Raw genomic sequence first — 17,048 nt, 5'->3', positions numbered from 1 at the left:
GCCCCTTGTCAGACCCCAGTTCCAGCTTCAGACCCCTTCTCCCATCTGAGCACTCCCCTCTGAGCACCCCCACCCCTCCCCAATCCACTTCTTCCCACTGAGCACTCCCCACTGAGCACCCCCACCCCTCCCCAATCCCCTTCTCCCCTCCAAGCACCCATCTGAGAACCCCTCTGGGCTCACCCACCCTCCCTCCCCAATCCCCTTCTCCCCTCTGGGCTCCCCCACTTTCCCCTTCTCCCCTCTGAGCTCCCCCACCCTCCCCAATCAACTTCTCCCCTCTGAACACCCCTCTGGGCTCCCCCACCCCTTCCCAATCCCCTTCTCCCCTCTGAACACCCCCACCCCTCCCATCTGAGCTCCCCCACCCCTTCTCCCATCTGAGCACTCCCCTTCTCCCCTCTGACCCCCCCCCCCCGACCCGGTCCCGTCCCCCCTCGTGGAGAGCTGACAGAGCCCTGTCTCCTGCCATAACCCTTCATTTTTTTTTAATCCATTGCTGCGATGCAGGCAGCGCTTTGCGTCTGCCCTGCGTGTGCTGTGAAGATAGAAAATCACCTCGTTAGCGTCGGGCCTTCCCCCATTGTGTCCCGCCCTCTTCTGAGGTAACTTCCTATTTCCTTGAGGGCAGGACACAACGGGGGAAGGCCCGACGCTAACGAGGTGATTTTCTATATCTTCACAGCACACGCAGGGCAGACACGAAGCGCTGCCTGCGTCGCTGCAATGGATTAAAAAAAAACGAGGGCAGGAGATGAGGGCTGTCCGGAGCACCCCCCCACCCGCTGACACCTGGGGCGGACCGCCCCCACCGCCCCGCCCTTCCTACACCACTGCACGTCACTTAACCCTCCATTGCCCCAGGTACAAAATAAGTACCTGTATACAATATGTAAGCTGCATTGAGCCTGCCATGAGTGGGAAAGTACAGGGTACAAATGAGATTGAAGGGGGGCAGACTCAAGAAAAATGTCAGGAAGTATTTTTTCACGGAGAGAGAGTAGTGGGTGCTTGGAATGCCCTCCCGCGGGAGGTGGTGGAAATGAAAACGGTAACAGAATTCAAGCACGCGTGGGATAAACATAGAGGAATCCTGTTCAGAAGGAATAGATCCTAAGGAGCTTAGCCGAAATTGGGTGGCACAGCCGGTGGCGGGAGGCGGGGACAGTGCTGGGCAGACTTATACGTTCAGTGCCAGAGCCGGTGGTGGGAGGCGGGGCTGGTGGTTGGGAGGCGGGGATAGTGCTGGGCAGACTTACACGGTCTGTGCCCTGAAAAGACCAGGTACAAATCAAGGTAAGGTATACACAAAAAGTAGCACATATGAGTTTATCTTGTTGGGCAGACTGGATGGACCATGCAGGTCTTTTTCTGCCGTCATCTACTATGTTACTATGTAACAAAAAAAATAAATATGCCCCAGTGAAAGGAGAGTTTAATTCTACTTCCATTTAATTTCAATATACTCCATCATCTTTATAACACCATGCTTCCCAAGGCAGATTACAACAACATTTAAGATGAACCCATCAGGAAACAGGATATCCTCACTGAAGTTTGGCCATCTGTATTGTATATAGTGTATTTATTTATTTTTTAGTATAGAAAAATGAGCACAAAATACAGAGTTTAAAATTGCTCTTTCTACCAGCTTTAATAATTTTGAAGCTGTTTTAGTGATATTCAATTGTTACTTAATGATATTTATATCTACATATGGGAAGCTTTCAAATAAATGAAAAAGCTGTCCAACAAGTAAAAAAAAAAAACCAACAACTTTTGTCCTCCACATTTTAAGGCACTGCCTATCCAATTGAAACAGCTTTAGACATGTTACAGATGGACCAACAACAAAAAAAACGACAATATGGATGCAGAAGCTCATAGGTTTGTTTGCTTTGAGTGAACGGGGATGACGACTTCGCTGGGAAGGGGAACCTCAGACTATCCTAATTGGCTTCCCTACTTACAGTGGACTAGATAGGCTCACTTCCACTCCTGCTTATTAAACCTCCTTGAGCACACGTGCCTTCGGGATCAGGAAGAGGCTGGATTCTGTTACCTGGCAGTAGCAGACGAGGCAGAATGCGTGAGCGGAAGGGGCGTGGTTGGTTTGTCAGTGTGCGCTAGAGAAAGAAGACTAGGTAACAGTCAGTGACGGGTGGCTGTAGTTCTTGCTATGGCGGCTCTTTGGACGTCAGCGTGGTCCGTTGCATCTGCATCTCTAGTCCTCGTTCTCTTGGGGCCGTTGTTACCCGGCTCCGGGCCTGGGGCAAGCAGCGCTGCGGAGTTTTCCAAGTGGCGTGTCTCCCTCCCCTTGTTGGTGAGCGTCTGCCAGCGTGGGCTGCACTGAACTCGGGACTGGAGAGGGAGGGGTTGGATCGTGGGGTTCCTAGGTGACTTCTTTTGGGCTGGAGTCTGGTACACGAGAAGTCCAGGGGTCGTGGTGTAGCTCTCAGCTTCACTCTGGGCCGCTGCTGATAGGCAGTAGAGCAGATGGAGCTGCTTCAGCTCGTCCCGGATGCAGGATGTGCTACGTAAGCAAATGAATGAAAAGTGAGAAAGCACTGGGTCTCAAGGAAATTGCCGCCATGCAGTAACCTGCTGGCCGGAGATTTACTCCTAATTCCTAAAACTAGCACTGTGTGAAGTAGGGCAAGCGGCTCCCGAGAGAGACACGAGTACAGCAACGCTGACTGTGGTTGGCAAGCTCCATGGATTTAGTGCGTTTGTAATTATTTGTGTTTAGATGGTTGGCAGCGGGTTGGTTTCTATTGGCAAATCTGTGTGTCAGTCCTTGGTCTAAAGCCAGATCTCAGGCTGTCAATTTCGACATAGTTGAGTAGTCTAATTTTTCACAGACCTGCAGTGGAAGCTGCTAGCTGTCATAGTGTATAGTGATGGAGGGGGTGCACTCAAAGATCTCTATAACCATTTAGCATTTTATAGTTAGTGCTAGAGATTAATTTCTCGCTTGCGTAGAGGCTGACGTAGAAAGATGTGCCATAGAGCTGAGCCTGTGGTTTTACCTCAAGATTAATGAGAATGTATTTCACAGCAATGCAGTAAACAAATGATATGTAAATTTAAAGTACTCAGAACTTATACTCTACTACTACTGTTTATCATTTCTATAGCGCTACAAGGCGTACGCAGCGCTGTACACTATACACAAAAAAAGGCAGGCCTCTGTTCAGAGAGCTTACAATCTAGATAATGAAGGGGAGCTGCTAGATATGTGTATGCAAAAGTTCTGTGATAAGGGCGTTTTCATGGTCCATATGTCTTAAGAAAACACAAGTTACCAGCTCATCTCTGTGCGTGTTTGCATATATATATATATATTGGCCTCACAAAAATTTCTTGTACATGAAATGTTTACGAGGCTGATATTTATGTACAGAACATCATTCTGGTTCATTCAGATGTGTTCTGGTATTTCTGTTTTTTTGCAGACATTTGCACAGATTTGTTATCTCCTGTCAAAGTTACAGGTACTTGCTATAGTTGGCAGGGAAAAAATGGAAGTAAATCCCAAAATCTCATTCATTCCTCTCAACTAACCTTTCTACACTAGGATCCAGGCTAGGATCTTGTACCATGAGCCTTCTTTCACAATTACCCAGGGATTTTTCCCTTATTTTACATCCCCATCCATCCTTGATCTGGTTGTTGCAGTGATTATTCTTAGCTAGAGACCATTTACCATGGCTTCTTCCACAATCCTACCGATCGTGAACCTTCAGTCTGACAAGTTTCATTTCCTAAGTAGCTCTCTCTAAGACGCTATCATTAGTGTGAACTGCAGAAAAGTTTGGGAACAATTACTACTGCTCCCCAGGATCCATTACCATTTTCCTTAATCAAGAAATTTGAAATTTTCTTCCATTTATACATAGTATGGTTGTTGTCATTGGAATCCAGCATTGTTCCAAATGCATGGGAAACCACTTCTATAAACTTGAGAACAAAGGGTCTTTAAAAAATCTGTCTGTTACTAATAACTATTGATCTATTTCAGATTTGTCTTTCTTATCAAACTTAACTGAGAGGGACATTGCTGACCAGCTCTCAAAATTTCTGGATGATTATACGAATTCCTTACATCCAAATCAAACTGCCTTCTGTGAAGATTGTTCTGCAGACTACTCTCTTAGAAATTATTACATTTATACTAACCAACATTGATCAAGATAGAACAGTTGTACTATTCTCCCTAGACCTCTCACCTGCTTTTGACTTAGTAGACCACAATCTGTTAGTCCTACTTCTTGAAGTCTACCGACTATCAGGGGCTGCATTTCTATGGTTTTCTTTATACTTGTCGATAAGATATTGTTTTGTGGAATAAATCAAAATTGTTCAACTATCTGGGGCCAGAATTGCACCGAGTGATCCCTGCAACATTATTTAATATTTTCTTGCACCACTGGGTACTCTGATGCAGTCTTGTGAAATCACTTCCTTTACAAATGCAGATGATACACAATTGTTATGTAGCTTTGATCATATAAATTCTTCTTCCATTTTATCTCTGAATGCTAAACTTAACACCATTGTAACTTGATTTTCAAGCTTGTAAAATTAAACAATGCACACAAGATGAAAGCTGTACTGTATATGCTCAAACATAAACTTGGGTATAAACTGAGATAAGTTTCCCCTCCCCAAAAGGGGGAAAACTTAACTTGAGTATAAAGTGGGGAGGAGTAAAGTGTTTGCTGTGATGTTTTGCAGTTCTCCCTCACCCCTTCCCCTACTACTACTACTACTATTTAGCATTTCTATAGCGCTACAAGGCATACGCAGCGCTGCACAAACATAGAAGAAAGACAGTCCCTGCTCAAAGAGCTTACAATCTAATAGACAAAAAATAAATAAAGTAAGCAAATCAAATCAATTAATGTGAACGGGAAGGAAGAGAGGAGGGTAGGTGAAGGCGAGTGGTTACGAGTCAAAAGCAATGTTAAAGAGGTGGGCTTTCAGTCTAGATTTAAAGGTGGCCAAGGATGGGGCAAGACGTATGTGTGACGGATGTGCAGCATTTTTGTCCTCTTCCCCTCCCCCCAACACATCTGTCACTCCCCTCCCACCCACCCCATGCTAACTGGCATTTCCATATCATCAAGCTGATCAATCCATAGACTGGTGGGTTGTGTCCATCTACCAGCAGGTGGAGATAGAGAGCAAACTTTTGCCTCCCTATATGTGGTCATGTGCTGCCGGAAACTCCTCAGTATGTTCTCTATCTCAGCAGGTGGTGGTCACACACAGCAGCAGCTCTGGCTAGGCCTCCAAGCCTAATTTTTAGGTTTTGTTGAGTGCCTGGGGTTGAGGGCTCTTTTGAGCAAGTGCAAACCTGGTGGTGCCAGGTCCCTCCTTTTCTCCCCCCTCCCGCTGGCTCCGTTTAAAAAAAAAAAAAAAATTTTTAAACGTCCTTAAAGGCGTTTATTTCGACATTTATTTAAACGTTCATTGCAGCTACTCACTGGGACACCAGTTCATTACAGCTCGGAGCGGACAGCAGGTAATTTTTACCTTTTTATAGCGGGCAGGGGGTTCCCCGATTCTTCTCCTCGTGGCATATGGCGTCGGAGGGCGAGGGCGCAAAGGGTCGCTCCCTGGATCGCTTGAGCGCTTCTAGAGGGGATGCGGGGGTCTTACAGCCTGATTCGCCCTTGTTGGGTGACAGTTTCGTGACCGATGAATGTCCCGGTCCTTCCTCCGGCGTGGCGGTTTTTCCCGCCATAAGCGCCCATCCCCCGCTCCTCGCCTCCGCCATCTTGGCCGGCCACGCGGCTCGGACGGCTTCTTCGTGGGCCGCCCTTGAGGTTGGAGACATTAATGCCATGAATGCCCTTAATTTGGGCGACGGCACAAAAGCGGCTAAAGTTAAGCGCCGTTCTTCCCGCGCGGCTCCTTCGCGGAGTGTCGCGCCGGACGCCATTTTGGATGCGCAGCATGTCTCTCCCCCGCTCTTGCGAGCGCCGGTTGAGGGTGCGTCTAGGGCTGTTGCCCAGGCTGCGGAAGTGCACAGTCTGGGGGGTTTCTCCCCCGTGTTTGTTTTGCTGCTGCATCAGGCTTTCCTCATGCAAAACGCTGCCCCTGCTCCCTCGTCTGGTAAAGAGGTTGAGGTTCCCAGAGGTAAACGCCCTCGGGTTGATTCCCAGGCCTTGGAGGACTTTGTCTCCTCCGATGTAGATGAGGGCAGCGTGTCTGAGGTCTCCCAACGGTCCTTTGCGGATTCCTTGGAGGAGACGGATCCCCGCTCGGATGGAGCGGATGACCCCTCTGCAGCGGCTCTTTAGCTCAGAGGTTTTGCCCAACCTGTTAGTGCAGGCCATGGGCATTTTGAAGATTTCCTCTCCGGAGGACGTCTCTCCCTCAGCCCCTGTTGGCTCTGCCATTATGCTGGGGACGAAGCGCCCGCCTAGAACCTTCCACATGCATGATGCCATGCACTCCTTAATTTCGGCTCAATGGGATGTCCCGGAAGCGAGCCTTAAAGTGGCTAGGGCTATGTCCCGCCGCTATCCTTTGCCTGAAGGTGAACGTGAGGCCTTTCTGTGGCCTACCGTGGATTCTTTAATCACTGCGGTGACTAAGAAAACGGCGTTACCAGTGGAAGGTGGCACGGCCCTAAAGGATGCCCAAGACAGAGGATTGGAGGCGGCCTTAAGGTCGTCCTTTGAGGCGGCTGCTTTAAGTTTGCAGGCCTCAGTTTGCGGCTCCTATGTGGCCAGGGCGTGCCTGACTATGGTGCAGCGGGCTTCCCCCTCGGATCATTCCTTGAGGGCTGTTTGGCCGGCCCTGGAATCGGGCTTAGCCTATTTGGCAGACTTGCTGTATGATGTCTTGAGAGCCTCAGCTAAAGGCATGGCTCAGACAATCTCTGCGCGGCGGTGGCTTTGGCTGAAACATTGGTCTGCTGACCATGCCTCTAAATCCCGCCTGGCTAGATTGCCTTTTAAAGGCAAGCTGCTCTTTGGGGTCGAGCTGGACAAAATCGTGACCGATCTCGGCACGTCTAAGGGCAAGAAGTTACCAGAGGTCAGGGCTCGGGCTAGTACTCGCCCTGGTACCTCCAGAGGACGGGCTCAGGAAGCCCGTCGGTACCGCCCGGGCAGGTCGGGCTCCTCTGCCCTCTCTTCCTTCAAGAGGAACTTCTCCCCCAAGCAGCATTCCTTTCGCAGAGACCGCCGTCCCGGAGGTGCTCCCTCCGGTCCTCCCCCAGGGTCTCGTACCCAATGACGGGGCCTTGGTCCACGCCTCAGTGCAGATTGGAGGACGGCTGTCCTCGTTTATGGGCGAGTGGACCACAATAACTTCAGACGCTTGAGTGCTGGAAGTCATCAGAGACGGCTACAAGCTAGAGTTCTGCCGACCCTTAAAAGACGGGTTGTACTCTCTCCCTGCAAGTCTCCGGTCAAAGCTGTGGCAGTGCAGCAGACCTTGGACAATCTGTTCCGCCTGGGGGCGGTCGTTCCGGTGCCAGAGAATCAGCCTGGCAAGGGACGTTACTCCTTTTTCTTTGTGATTCCAAAGAAAGGAGGTTCTGTACGGCCTATCCTCGACCTCAAGGGGTCCATTGGGCCTTGAAAGTTCGGCACTTTCGCATGGAGACCCTCCGCTCTGTTATAGCGGCAGTGAAGGCAGGAGAGTTCCTGGCATCCTTGGACTTCAAGGACGCGTACTTGCATATTCCCATCTGGCCTCCTCATCAACGCTTTTTGCGTTTTGCAGTACTGGTCGACACTTCCAGTTCAGAGCCCTCCCGTTCGGGTTGGCTACTGCTCCGCGGACCTTCTCCAAAGTAATGGTGGTCATCGCGGCCTTCCTGTGGAAGGAAGGAGTTCAAGTCCATTCTTATCTGGACGACTGGTTGATCCAAGCCCCTCTTATGCAGAGTGCGGCAAAGCTGTGAACCGGGTGGTTGCTCTTTCGAGCTCCCTGAGGTGGATCATCAACTGGGAGAAAAGCCAGCTGCGCCCGACTCAGTCCCTGGAGCATCTGGGAGTTCGATTCGACACCCAAGTGGGCAGAGTGTTCCTGCCAGACAATTGGATTGTCAAGCTTCAGGCTCAGGTGGACTAGTTCCTAGTAGCCTCTCCTATTCGGACTTGGGACTATGTGCAGCTGTTGGGCTCTATGTCGGCCACGATGGATGTAGTGCCCTGGGCCAGGGCTCATATGAGACCACTTCGACAATCTCTGCTGCTGCGCTGGACTCCGATGTCGGAGGATTATGCTGTGCGCCTTCCCTTGGACCCAGCAGTGCGCAAGGCGCTGAGCTGGTGGACACAGACAGACAAGTTGTCTGCAGGAATGCCTCTGGTGACCCCGGAGTGGATTGTCGTCACGACGGACGCCTCTTTGTCGGGCTGGGGAGCCCTCTTCTTGGGAAGGACAGCGCAGGGGCTCTGGTCTCCTGCAGAGGCAAAGTGGTCTATCAACCTCCTGGAACTCAAAGCCATTCGGTTGGCGTTTTTGGAGTTCATCCCGGTACTGGCGTTGAAGCCAGTACGGGTCCTGTTGGACAATGCCACGGCTGTGGTCTATGTCAACCGCCAGGGAGGTACCAAGAGCGCCCCTCTAGCCAAGGCAGCCGTGAATCTATGCCAGTGGGCGGTAGCGAGCCTGGAGCAGCTGTCAGCAGCCCACATTGCCGGAGTCATGAATGTCAAGGCGGATTTTCTCAGTCGACATACCTTGGATCCCGGAGAGTGGCAGTTATCGGCTCAGGCGTTCTTGGATATCACGAAGCGCTGGGGCCAGCCGAGCCTAGATCTATTGGCGTCATCAGCCAGTTGCCAAGTGCCGCGTTTTTTCAGCAGAGGACGGGACCCTCGATCTCTGGGAGTCGATGCTCTCCTCTAACAGTGGCCAACACAAGAGCTTCTCTATGTGTTCCCGCCCTGGCCCATGTTGGGCAGGGTGCTAGACCGATTGGCAAAGCATCCGGGCTGGATAATCCTGGTGGGGCTGCCAGTGGAGCAGGGTCTGTTACATCAGAGTCCCGTGGTGATGGAGGATCCCTCCCCCTTTGGGCTTACGGCCTGGCTATTGAGCGGCAGCGTCTGAGGAAGAAGGACTTCTCAGACAAGGTCATCGCCACTATGCTGAGAGCGAGGAAGCGCTCTACTTTTACTGCTTACGCCAGGGTTTGGTGTACCTTTGCAGCGTGGCGAAGCAGGCTCATTTTCTTCATTCACTGCTCCAATTTCTTCAGTGTTGGCATTCCTGCAAGAAGGTCTGGAGAAAGGCCTGTCGCTCAGTTCCCTTTAAGTCCAGGCAGCGGCCCTGGCTTGCTTCAGGGACCGCCTGAAGGGTGCTTCCCTGGCTTCGTAGCCAGATGTGGTGCGTTTTCTCAAGGGAGTTAAGCACCTGCGCCCTCCTCTGCACTCAATGGTGCCTGCGTGGAATTTTAACCTGGTGCTCAGAGCATTACAGAAGCCGCCTTTTGAACCCTTGTTGAGGGCATCTCTGAAAGACCTGACATTGAAAGCAGTCTTTTTGGTGGCTATCCTTCAGCCAGAAGAGTTTCCGAGCTCCAGGCACTCTCATGTCGAGAGTCTTTTCTACAGTTCACTGAGGCAGGAGTGACTATTCGCACAGTGCCTTCCTTCCTGCCCAAGATTGTTTCTCGCTTCCATGTGAATCAGCAGCTCTGTCTCCCTTCCTTTCGTAGGGAGGACTACCCAGAGGAGTACTCTGCTCTTAAATATCTGGATGTGAGACGAGTCATCATCAGATACTTGGAAGTGACCAATGATTTCCGGAAATCGGATCATCTGTTTGTCCTGTTGGCAGGTCCTCGTAAGGGTCTGCAGGCTGCTAAGCCTCCAGTGGCAAGATGGGTCAAGGAAGTCATTGCCGCGGCTTATGTGGCCGCGGGGAAGGTGCCGCCTATCCAGCTGAAGGCTCACTCCACTAGAGCTCAGGCGGCCTCGATGGCAGAGGCCGGGTCCGTCTCCTTGGAAGAGATATGCAAGGCGGCAACTTGGGCATCGGCCCATACATTCTCCAAGCATTACCGCTTGACTGTGGCGGCACGGGCGGAGGCCTGGTGTGGAGCTTCAGTGTTGAGTTCAGGGATTTCTATGTCCCGCCCTGGGTGAGTACTGCTTCGGTACATCCCACCAGTCTATGGATTGATCAGCTTGATGATATGGAAGGTAAAATTATGTATAATCATACCTGATAATTTTCTTTCCATTAATCATAGCTGATCAATCCATAGCCCCGCCCAGATATCTGTATGGTTTCTATTCTGGTTGCATTTCAGGTTCAAGTTTAGTCTTCAGTTACTTCAGGAAGACTTCGGGTTCAAGTTTTTTCACTTGGATTCTTCAAGAGTTGAGACGAGTTTGTGTTACAGTGAGCTGCTGCATTCCTCTCCCCTCCGTTTTACGGGGCTGGATTGAGACATAAATTCTGCCGGCACTCCCTCCCGCTTCGTGCGGTTGTAGGGCAGTTTTGTACCCCTCCCGCTTCGGCGGTGCTAGGGTCAGTCAGCTCCTCCCGCGGTTGCGGTTGCAGGATAAGCCAGATCCCCCCGCATCGGCGGGTGTGGTGTCCCTCCCCCGCTCCACGGGGATGAGCTGGACGGATTCCCCTCCCCCACTTGTGTGGGGATGAGCTGGGTTAATTCCCCTCCCCCGTTTCGGCGGTGGTGAGCTGGGCAGAGTGTCCCTTTGTGGGTGTAATTCTCTAAGTGCTGAGTCCTGCAGATGGAGCTTTGATATCGACATACTGAGGAGTTTCCGGCAGCACATGACCACATATAGGGAGGCAAAAGTTTGCTCTCTATCTCCACCTGCTGGTAGATGGACACAACCCACCAGTCTATGGATTGATCAGCTATGATTAATGGAAAGAAAATTATCAGGTATGATTATACATAATTTTACCTTTGCTTCTTATGGGTATCTCCTTGCTGCTACTGCAGTTTGTGCCATAGTTACAGCATGTTCAACTTTGATAGGGTGGGAATTGGTAGGCCTGAAGCATGCACAGATGCTCAAAGCCCCATATTGACCCAACTTGCTGTAACTACAGCAGCAGCAGCAGCAGCAGCAATGAGGTACCCATAAGAAGCAAAATGCTGGTTGGGGGGTGAGGGATGGAGGAGAAACATGACAGACTGTGCCAGTCACTGCAGGAGGTGAGATAGAAGAGGGAGAGAAGATTGAAAGAAGTATCAGTTACCACAGAGAAAGGAGGGGAGGGGGAGGAGACAAATGTATACCAATTTGTCTATAAGCTGAGATGGCTTAGTCAAGTATATTCAGTACTTTTTTTTTTCTTTCCTGGATACCATGTATCTCACTATCCTTTGTTCTTCTACTTTCAGATGTTAAAAATTGATATAGTTCACACTTTATGGAACTACTGGGAGTTGTTATCGACTATCTATTAAATTTTCAGACACACATTTCATCCATAGTACAAAAATACTTTAAGATGAGACAAATTTGTTTTATAAAATAACTTATCAATCAAAATGCTGTTTGAAAAGTTACTTAATGTTTTTGTTTTAGAGCACTTAGATTATTGTAATGTTCTTTCTTCTGGCTTCCGATTTAAAAGACATGAAAAGGCTACAAGTACATCAGTAAAATTAGTGATTCCCAGCCTGGCAAATGCATCACAGTCCATTCAATTTAAATGGGCTGCGTCGTAGGAATCGCTAAGAGCGGTTTAGTAAAAGAGGCCCTAAGTGTGGGAAGCATGTGCTCCCACTTGAAAAACGAACACTGGCTACCAGTCTTGATCAGAATTCCATACAAAATAACACTGGTATATTAAAATACTTAATTTGGGATCTCCACTCTGTCATGCCTGTTAACACCTTGTATAAGCCTACTTGCTCTTTTGTCAGTCTGCTTTGGATCCACTCACACTTCAGCATTTAGTGTGCTAAGACTACATGTGAAACAACATACCACTTGATTTATGGTTAAAACCTTCATATGAGGGATTTAAAGCTGGGCTAAAAACTTATTTCTTTGAGAAATCCTTTGATAATTGATCCTAGTTTATCAGTTTATGGCGGGAAGCGCAACCAGGTAATGTGGAAAGACAGCACACAATGAACTTTGTTTTAACTTTCCTTTTCTTATTGTAACTTCTTTTCCATATCTTTTATGGAATTTTATGATTAATGTAAACCACCCAGATATGTCTGGGCGGTATTTATTTATTAGGATTTATTTACCGCCTTTTTGAAGCAGTGGCGTAGCCACAAGTGGTTCGGGGCCCACCCATTTAGAGCTCAAGCCCACCCAACAGTAGCTGATGAGGATCTCAAGCTCGGTCAGGTGAAGACTTCCCCCTGATGGTAACAAAAACGCTACTCTCCACAATACTGGCACCTGCACATGCTCAGTTTTCAATTCATGCCTGCTGCAGACTGCCAAGGTGGAAAGAAGCATTTTCCCACCAGCTGAGATTTTTTTTGGTGGTGGTTGGGAGGGGGGAGAACACTTGGTGCCCACCCACTTCTTGCCTAGGCCCACCCAAAATTTGTTGTCTGGCTACGCCACTATTTTGACAGAATTCACTCAAGTTGGTGTACAGTAAGAATAAATCAAACATGAGCAATAGGCAATTACAGCAGTAAAAATATTCAAATAACAATACAAAGTATGGCATAATATACAATGTCAACACAATATGTAATAGAACATTTTAATTGACATTGAAGGGTATAAGCAAAGATGGAGCATATTAGATAGGTAAGAGAATAAGAGGAGTTAGAAAGTAAGGTGACTGATTTAAAGAATGTTGCACAGAAGGTCAGAGAGATGGTTAAATGTTATGAAATAGATAATAAATTTGGAAACTAAGAAGTGGCCATGATTCCCCCTCCTCCCCCAGAGCATGGGAATGTTGTCTTTGCAGCATCCTCAGTCCCAACTGAAGTGAGGATCCAACCATGGACCATCTCCATGACACTGCAACACTTGCCACTTTAGTCATTGGGCTGTCACTGTGGGAACAAACACAGGAAGCAGTGACCAGGTTAAATGAGAACTCCCCTTCACTATCGATTACAATGTTCTATTACGTATTGTGTTGACATTGCAAATAGTATACCATGCCATACTTTGTATTGTTAGTTAAATAATTTTACTTCTGTAACTGCCTATTGCTCATGTTTGATCTATTCTTACTGTACATCGCCTTGAGTGAATTCCTTCAAAAAGGCAATAAATAACTCCTAATAAATAAATTGACCGGGAAGTAGCACAAATGCAGTTCCTAATATAAATACAATTATAATTGGTGTAGGCCTCAATTCTGAGTCATAAACTACACTTGTAGAATATGGTGCGCTGCTCTGTTATAACGGTATTGTTGTGTCGTCTTGAGTTGGCACATAAGGCAGATGGTCATATACAGCTGATGAAACACCAGAAGAGTGTTTCATCAGCTGCATGTGACCAGTTTAATACTCAGCTCAGTGAGGTCCTTTTCAGCTGTTTGATGCCACATCTGTCTGTCTACTTGGACCTCTGTTCACTCTGTCTTCCAGTTCATGGCTTGCCTTGGTATTCGTGTACTTTCCTTTTTTTTTTTTCGCAAGTGTCCAAACTAAGTTGCTGTAGTTTGTTAATGTTGTTTCTCTTATCACTTTGGTTTTAACCTTATCTGCTATGTGACATGTAGAATTCTTCTTAAGCTGTATGAATCAAAACTATCCAGTCTTGTTTTGGAGAGTTTAATTTTTGGCCAGGTTTCTGCACCATGTAACACAATAGGTACACATGTATCTTTGAGTTGTTAGCTTCTTATTGTTCCATCTTACACAATCTGTTCATGACCTGACACTTTTTACCAATTCCAATTTTGATTTCTTTCAGTGTTGTCTTCTGTTACCAGACTCCAAAATAGGTGAATTCTGGCACTTTTTCTAATTCCGCTTCTTTAAATTTGATTGCTATGTTTATAGTCATAAACTGTCATTTTTGTTCAATAAATTTTAACCCTATGTATTTACCAAAAAGGCCATATCATCTGCAAAATCTAAGTCCTCTAACTGCATGCTTTCAAGACATGTTATTCCTGTATTGTTGGCTCCTAATGCATTTTGCATTAACCAATAATTGATGTTAATTGGCGCTAATTTGCAGTTAAACGTGTAATTATGCCAAGCGAAACTGGTGACAATACATAACCTTGCATGATGCCAGTTAACTACTAGTATTTTAAACCAATTTTTGCAACTATTTTCCACTCTGACAAAGCATTCACTGTTCTTATACAGAGTTTCAGTAACTGGTCAACTTAGCTTATAGAGTATTATGGAATCGTATAAAATATCTGCCATCTCTGATTTATTTTTTCAGACTGTACAAGTTTTTAACTACTGGGATTTTTGTACTTGAAACCTTTTCTAATACTTTGTGGTGTGAAAATTTGATCTTCACAGGACCTATTCGACCTAAATTCTGCTTTTGTTTTTTTCTTTCTTGTAGTAACTTGACCACTTGAGCCTTAATCACTTGACTATAAACTTTTTTAAAGTATGGATAACAGATTATCCACACCCCCTGGCATACAGTTTAAGAGGTAGGAGTGATGCCCACTCGCTCCTGGTTCCACATGCCATCTTGGAAAATGGCAGTGCCTGACCCCATGCAGTACATCCTGGGATGCACTTCTTGGAGTCAATGTTCTCCTTATCTGGTAGTCTTCACCCCTCTGTAGAATCTGACAGCGTAGTGACTTTAAACCACGTTCCGATTGCAGTTACCTGTCTGTCTTTCATATCACCTGTTGGGTGAGTGCCATGAGAATGTATGTCTCTGTGCAGGAAATTTATGTCACCAGTGATTAAGCTATTCAGTTGACACAGCTGAAGAAACCTTTGAATTTAAACACTGGCATTTTCCATTGTCCTTTTCCAATTTTGGCATTTAGATTTCTCGTTAATATCATGTTTCAGAACTAGATGGTGTCTTGTGGGGATGGAGAATTTCTTTGTGTTCTATCTATGGTTTTTTTGTGGCTTCTTTGGGGGGGCACAGCACTGTATAGTTCTGCCTTTAGCGTCCTGATTCATATATCTTGCTGTAATCTCTCTGTAATTGGTTTCCATTCTGTTATTGTCTTCGCTGCAGCTGATGACACGAAGTTCACAGTGCCTTGAGTGTATGTCTCATATTTCCTTTTAGACTGTATTGTTCCATTGGTAGTCTAGGCTTCTTGATATCTATCCATCTTGTTTCACTTACACTAAGGATGTCAAGGTGATAGTTTCATTTCCTTAATTGTGCAGATTTTGTTTCCATTAGCGATGTACTTTGCTGTGATTACTGAAACCCACACCAAGATGCCTTTTTAGTTTTGGCCTTCGCCATCATTTAGCAAATCTGGTGCCATTTTTTGACACTCAAAATTATACGCCAGTTTATAATCTAACAGAAGAAAGGGGGTGTTGATGCCCTTGTATAAGTCGTTGGTGAGGCCCCACCTGGAGTATTGTGTTCAGTTTTGGAGGCCTTATCTTGCTAAGGATGTAAAAAGAATTGAAGCGGTGCAAAGAAAAGCTACGAGAATGGTATGGGATTTGCGTTACAAGACGTATGAGGAGAGACTTGCGGACCTAAACATGTATACTCTGGAGGAAAGGAGAAACGGGTGATATGATACAGACGTTCAAATATTTGAAAGGTATTAATCCGCAAACAAACTTTTTCCGGAGATGCGAAGGCGGTAGAACGAGAGGACATGAAATGAGATTGAAGGGGGGCAGACTCAAGAAAAATGTCAGGAAGTATTTTTTCACGGAGAGAGTAGTGGATGCTTGGAATGTCCTCCCGCGGGAGGTGGTGGAAATGAAAACGGTAACGGAATTCAAACATGCATGGGATAAACATAAAGGAATCCTGTTCAGAAGGAATGGATCTTCAGGAGCTTAGCCGAGATTGGGTGGGAGGCAGGGCTGGTGGTTGGGAGGCGGCGATAGTGCTGGGCAGACTTATACGGTCTGTGCCAGAGCCAATGGTGGGAGGCGGGACTGGTGGTTTGGAGGCGGGGATAGTGCTGGGCAGACTTATACGGTCTGTGCCCTGAAGAGGACAGGTACAAATCAAGGTATACACAAAAAGTAGCAATATGAGTTTATCTTGTTGGGCAGACTGGATGGACCGTGCAGGTCTTTTTCTGCCGTCATCTACTATGTTACTATGTTAGGATGATGCGCCGTAAGGGTGAATTCTATATCGGCATGTGTAATTCCCTTATAGTACTACTACTACTTATCATTTCTATAGCGCTACAAGGCATATGCAGCGCTGTACATCATACATAAAAAGACAGTCCCTGCTCAAAGAGCTCACAATCTAAGTAGGACAGACAGACAGAACTAAGAGGTAAGGGAATTAAAGAATTATAGAATACTAGATTGTCTGTCTGCAGCAGGTATGTACTTTAGGCGTGAACACTTAACGGTTGCTCAACGACTGGTGTAAATATTTGCACCTAACTTCTACTATTGTATAACCTGTGCATATAAGTGCTGGGCATGCCCCTGACCTACCTATACCCCTCCCAGGTCTACTTCTACTTGTAGTTGTGTGCCATGGGTTTTGCATGCTCAATTTGTAGAATACTAAGGGCAAGCATGTGTAACTGCAGATTATCACCAATTATTGGTTCTATTAGCTTCTAATTGGTTTTAACAATTACATTATAGAATACTGCCAGTTATGTGCATAACTTGGGTACAATCAAAAAACATGGAGTGGGAACTGGATTAGGCTCTTCAGAAACAGACTCGGGATGCGAAAATGAAATTATAGGTATTTATTTAAGCTGACTCGACACGGTACCATGTTTCGGCAAATACGTACCTGTCTCAGGAGTCTTGATATGTATACTTGACGATGACATTTCTCCTTGGCAGTGTGTCTTGTAAAATAAACATGAGCTGGTCTTTAAAAAGACTGTTGGTAAAAGAAGAAATGATGAATAGCACCATAGTGGCATTTTTTGTATTTATTTTATTTTAGCCACCTCTTGGGATCTCTGTTCTTTCCACT

General features: G+C 46.8%; 1 protein-coding gene across 1 annotated transcript in view; it reads left to right on the top strand.

The window, feature by feature from the left end:
- The first annotated feature begins 2,063 nt into the window (after positions 1–2,063).
- Positions 2,064–17,048, top strand: part of TMEM87A (transmembrane protein 87A) — a 107,834-nt gene continuing 92,849 nt past the window's right edge. Inside the window, 1 exon segment of the mRNA XM_030214515.1 lies at positions 2,064–2,323. Within this exon segment, the coding sequence (XP_030070375.1) occupies positions 2,180–2,323 (144 nt within the window). The 5' untranslated portion in view covers positions 2,064–2,179.

The sequence above is a fragment of the Microcaecilia unicolor genome, chromosome 9 (genome assembly GCF_901765095.1).
Source record: "Microcaecilia unicolor chromosome 9, aMicUni1.1, whole genome shotgun sequence".
Taxonomy (NCBI): Eukaryota; Metazoa; Chordata; class Amphibia; order Gymnophiona; family Siphonopidae; genus Microcaecilia; species Microcaecilia unicolor.
This window is presented reverse-complemented; position numbering and strand designations above follow the sequence as displayed.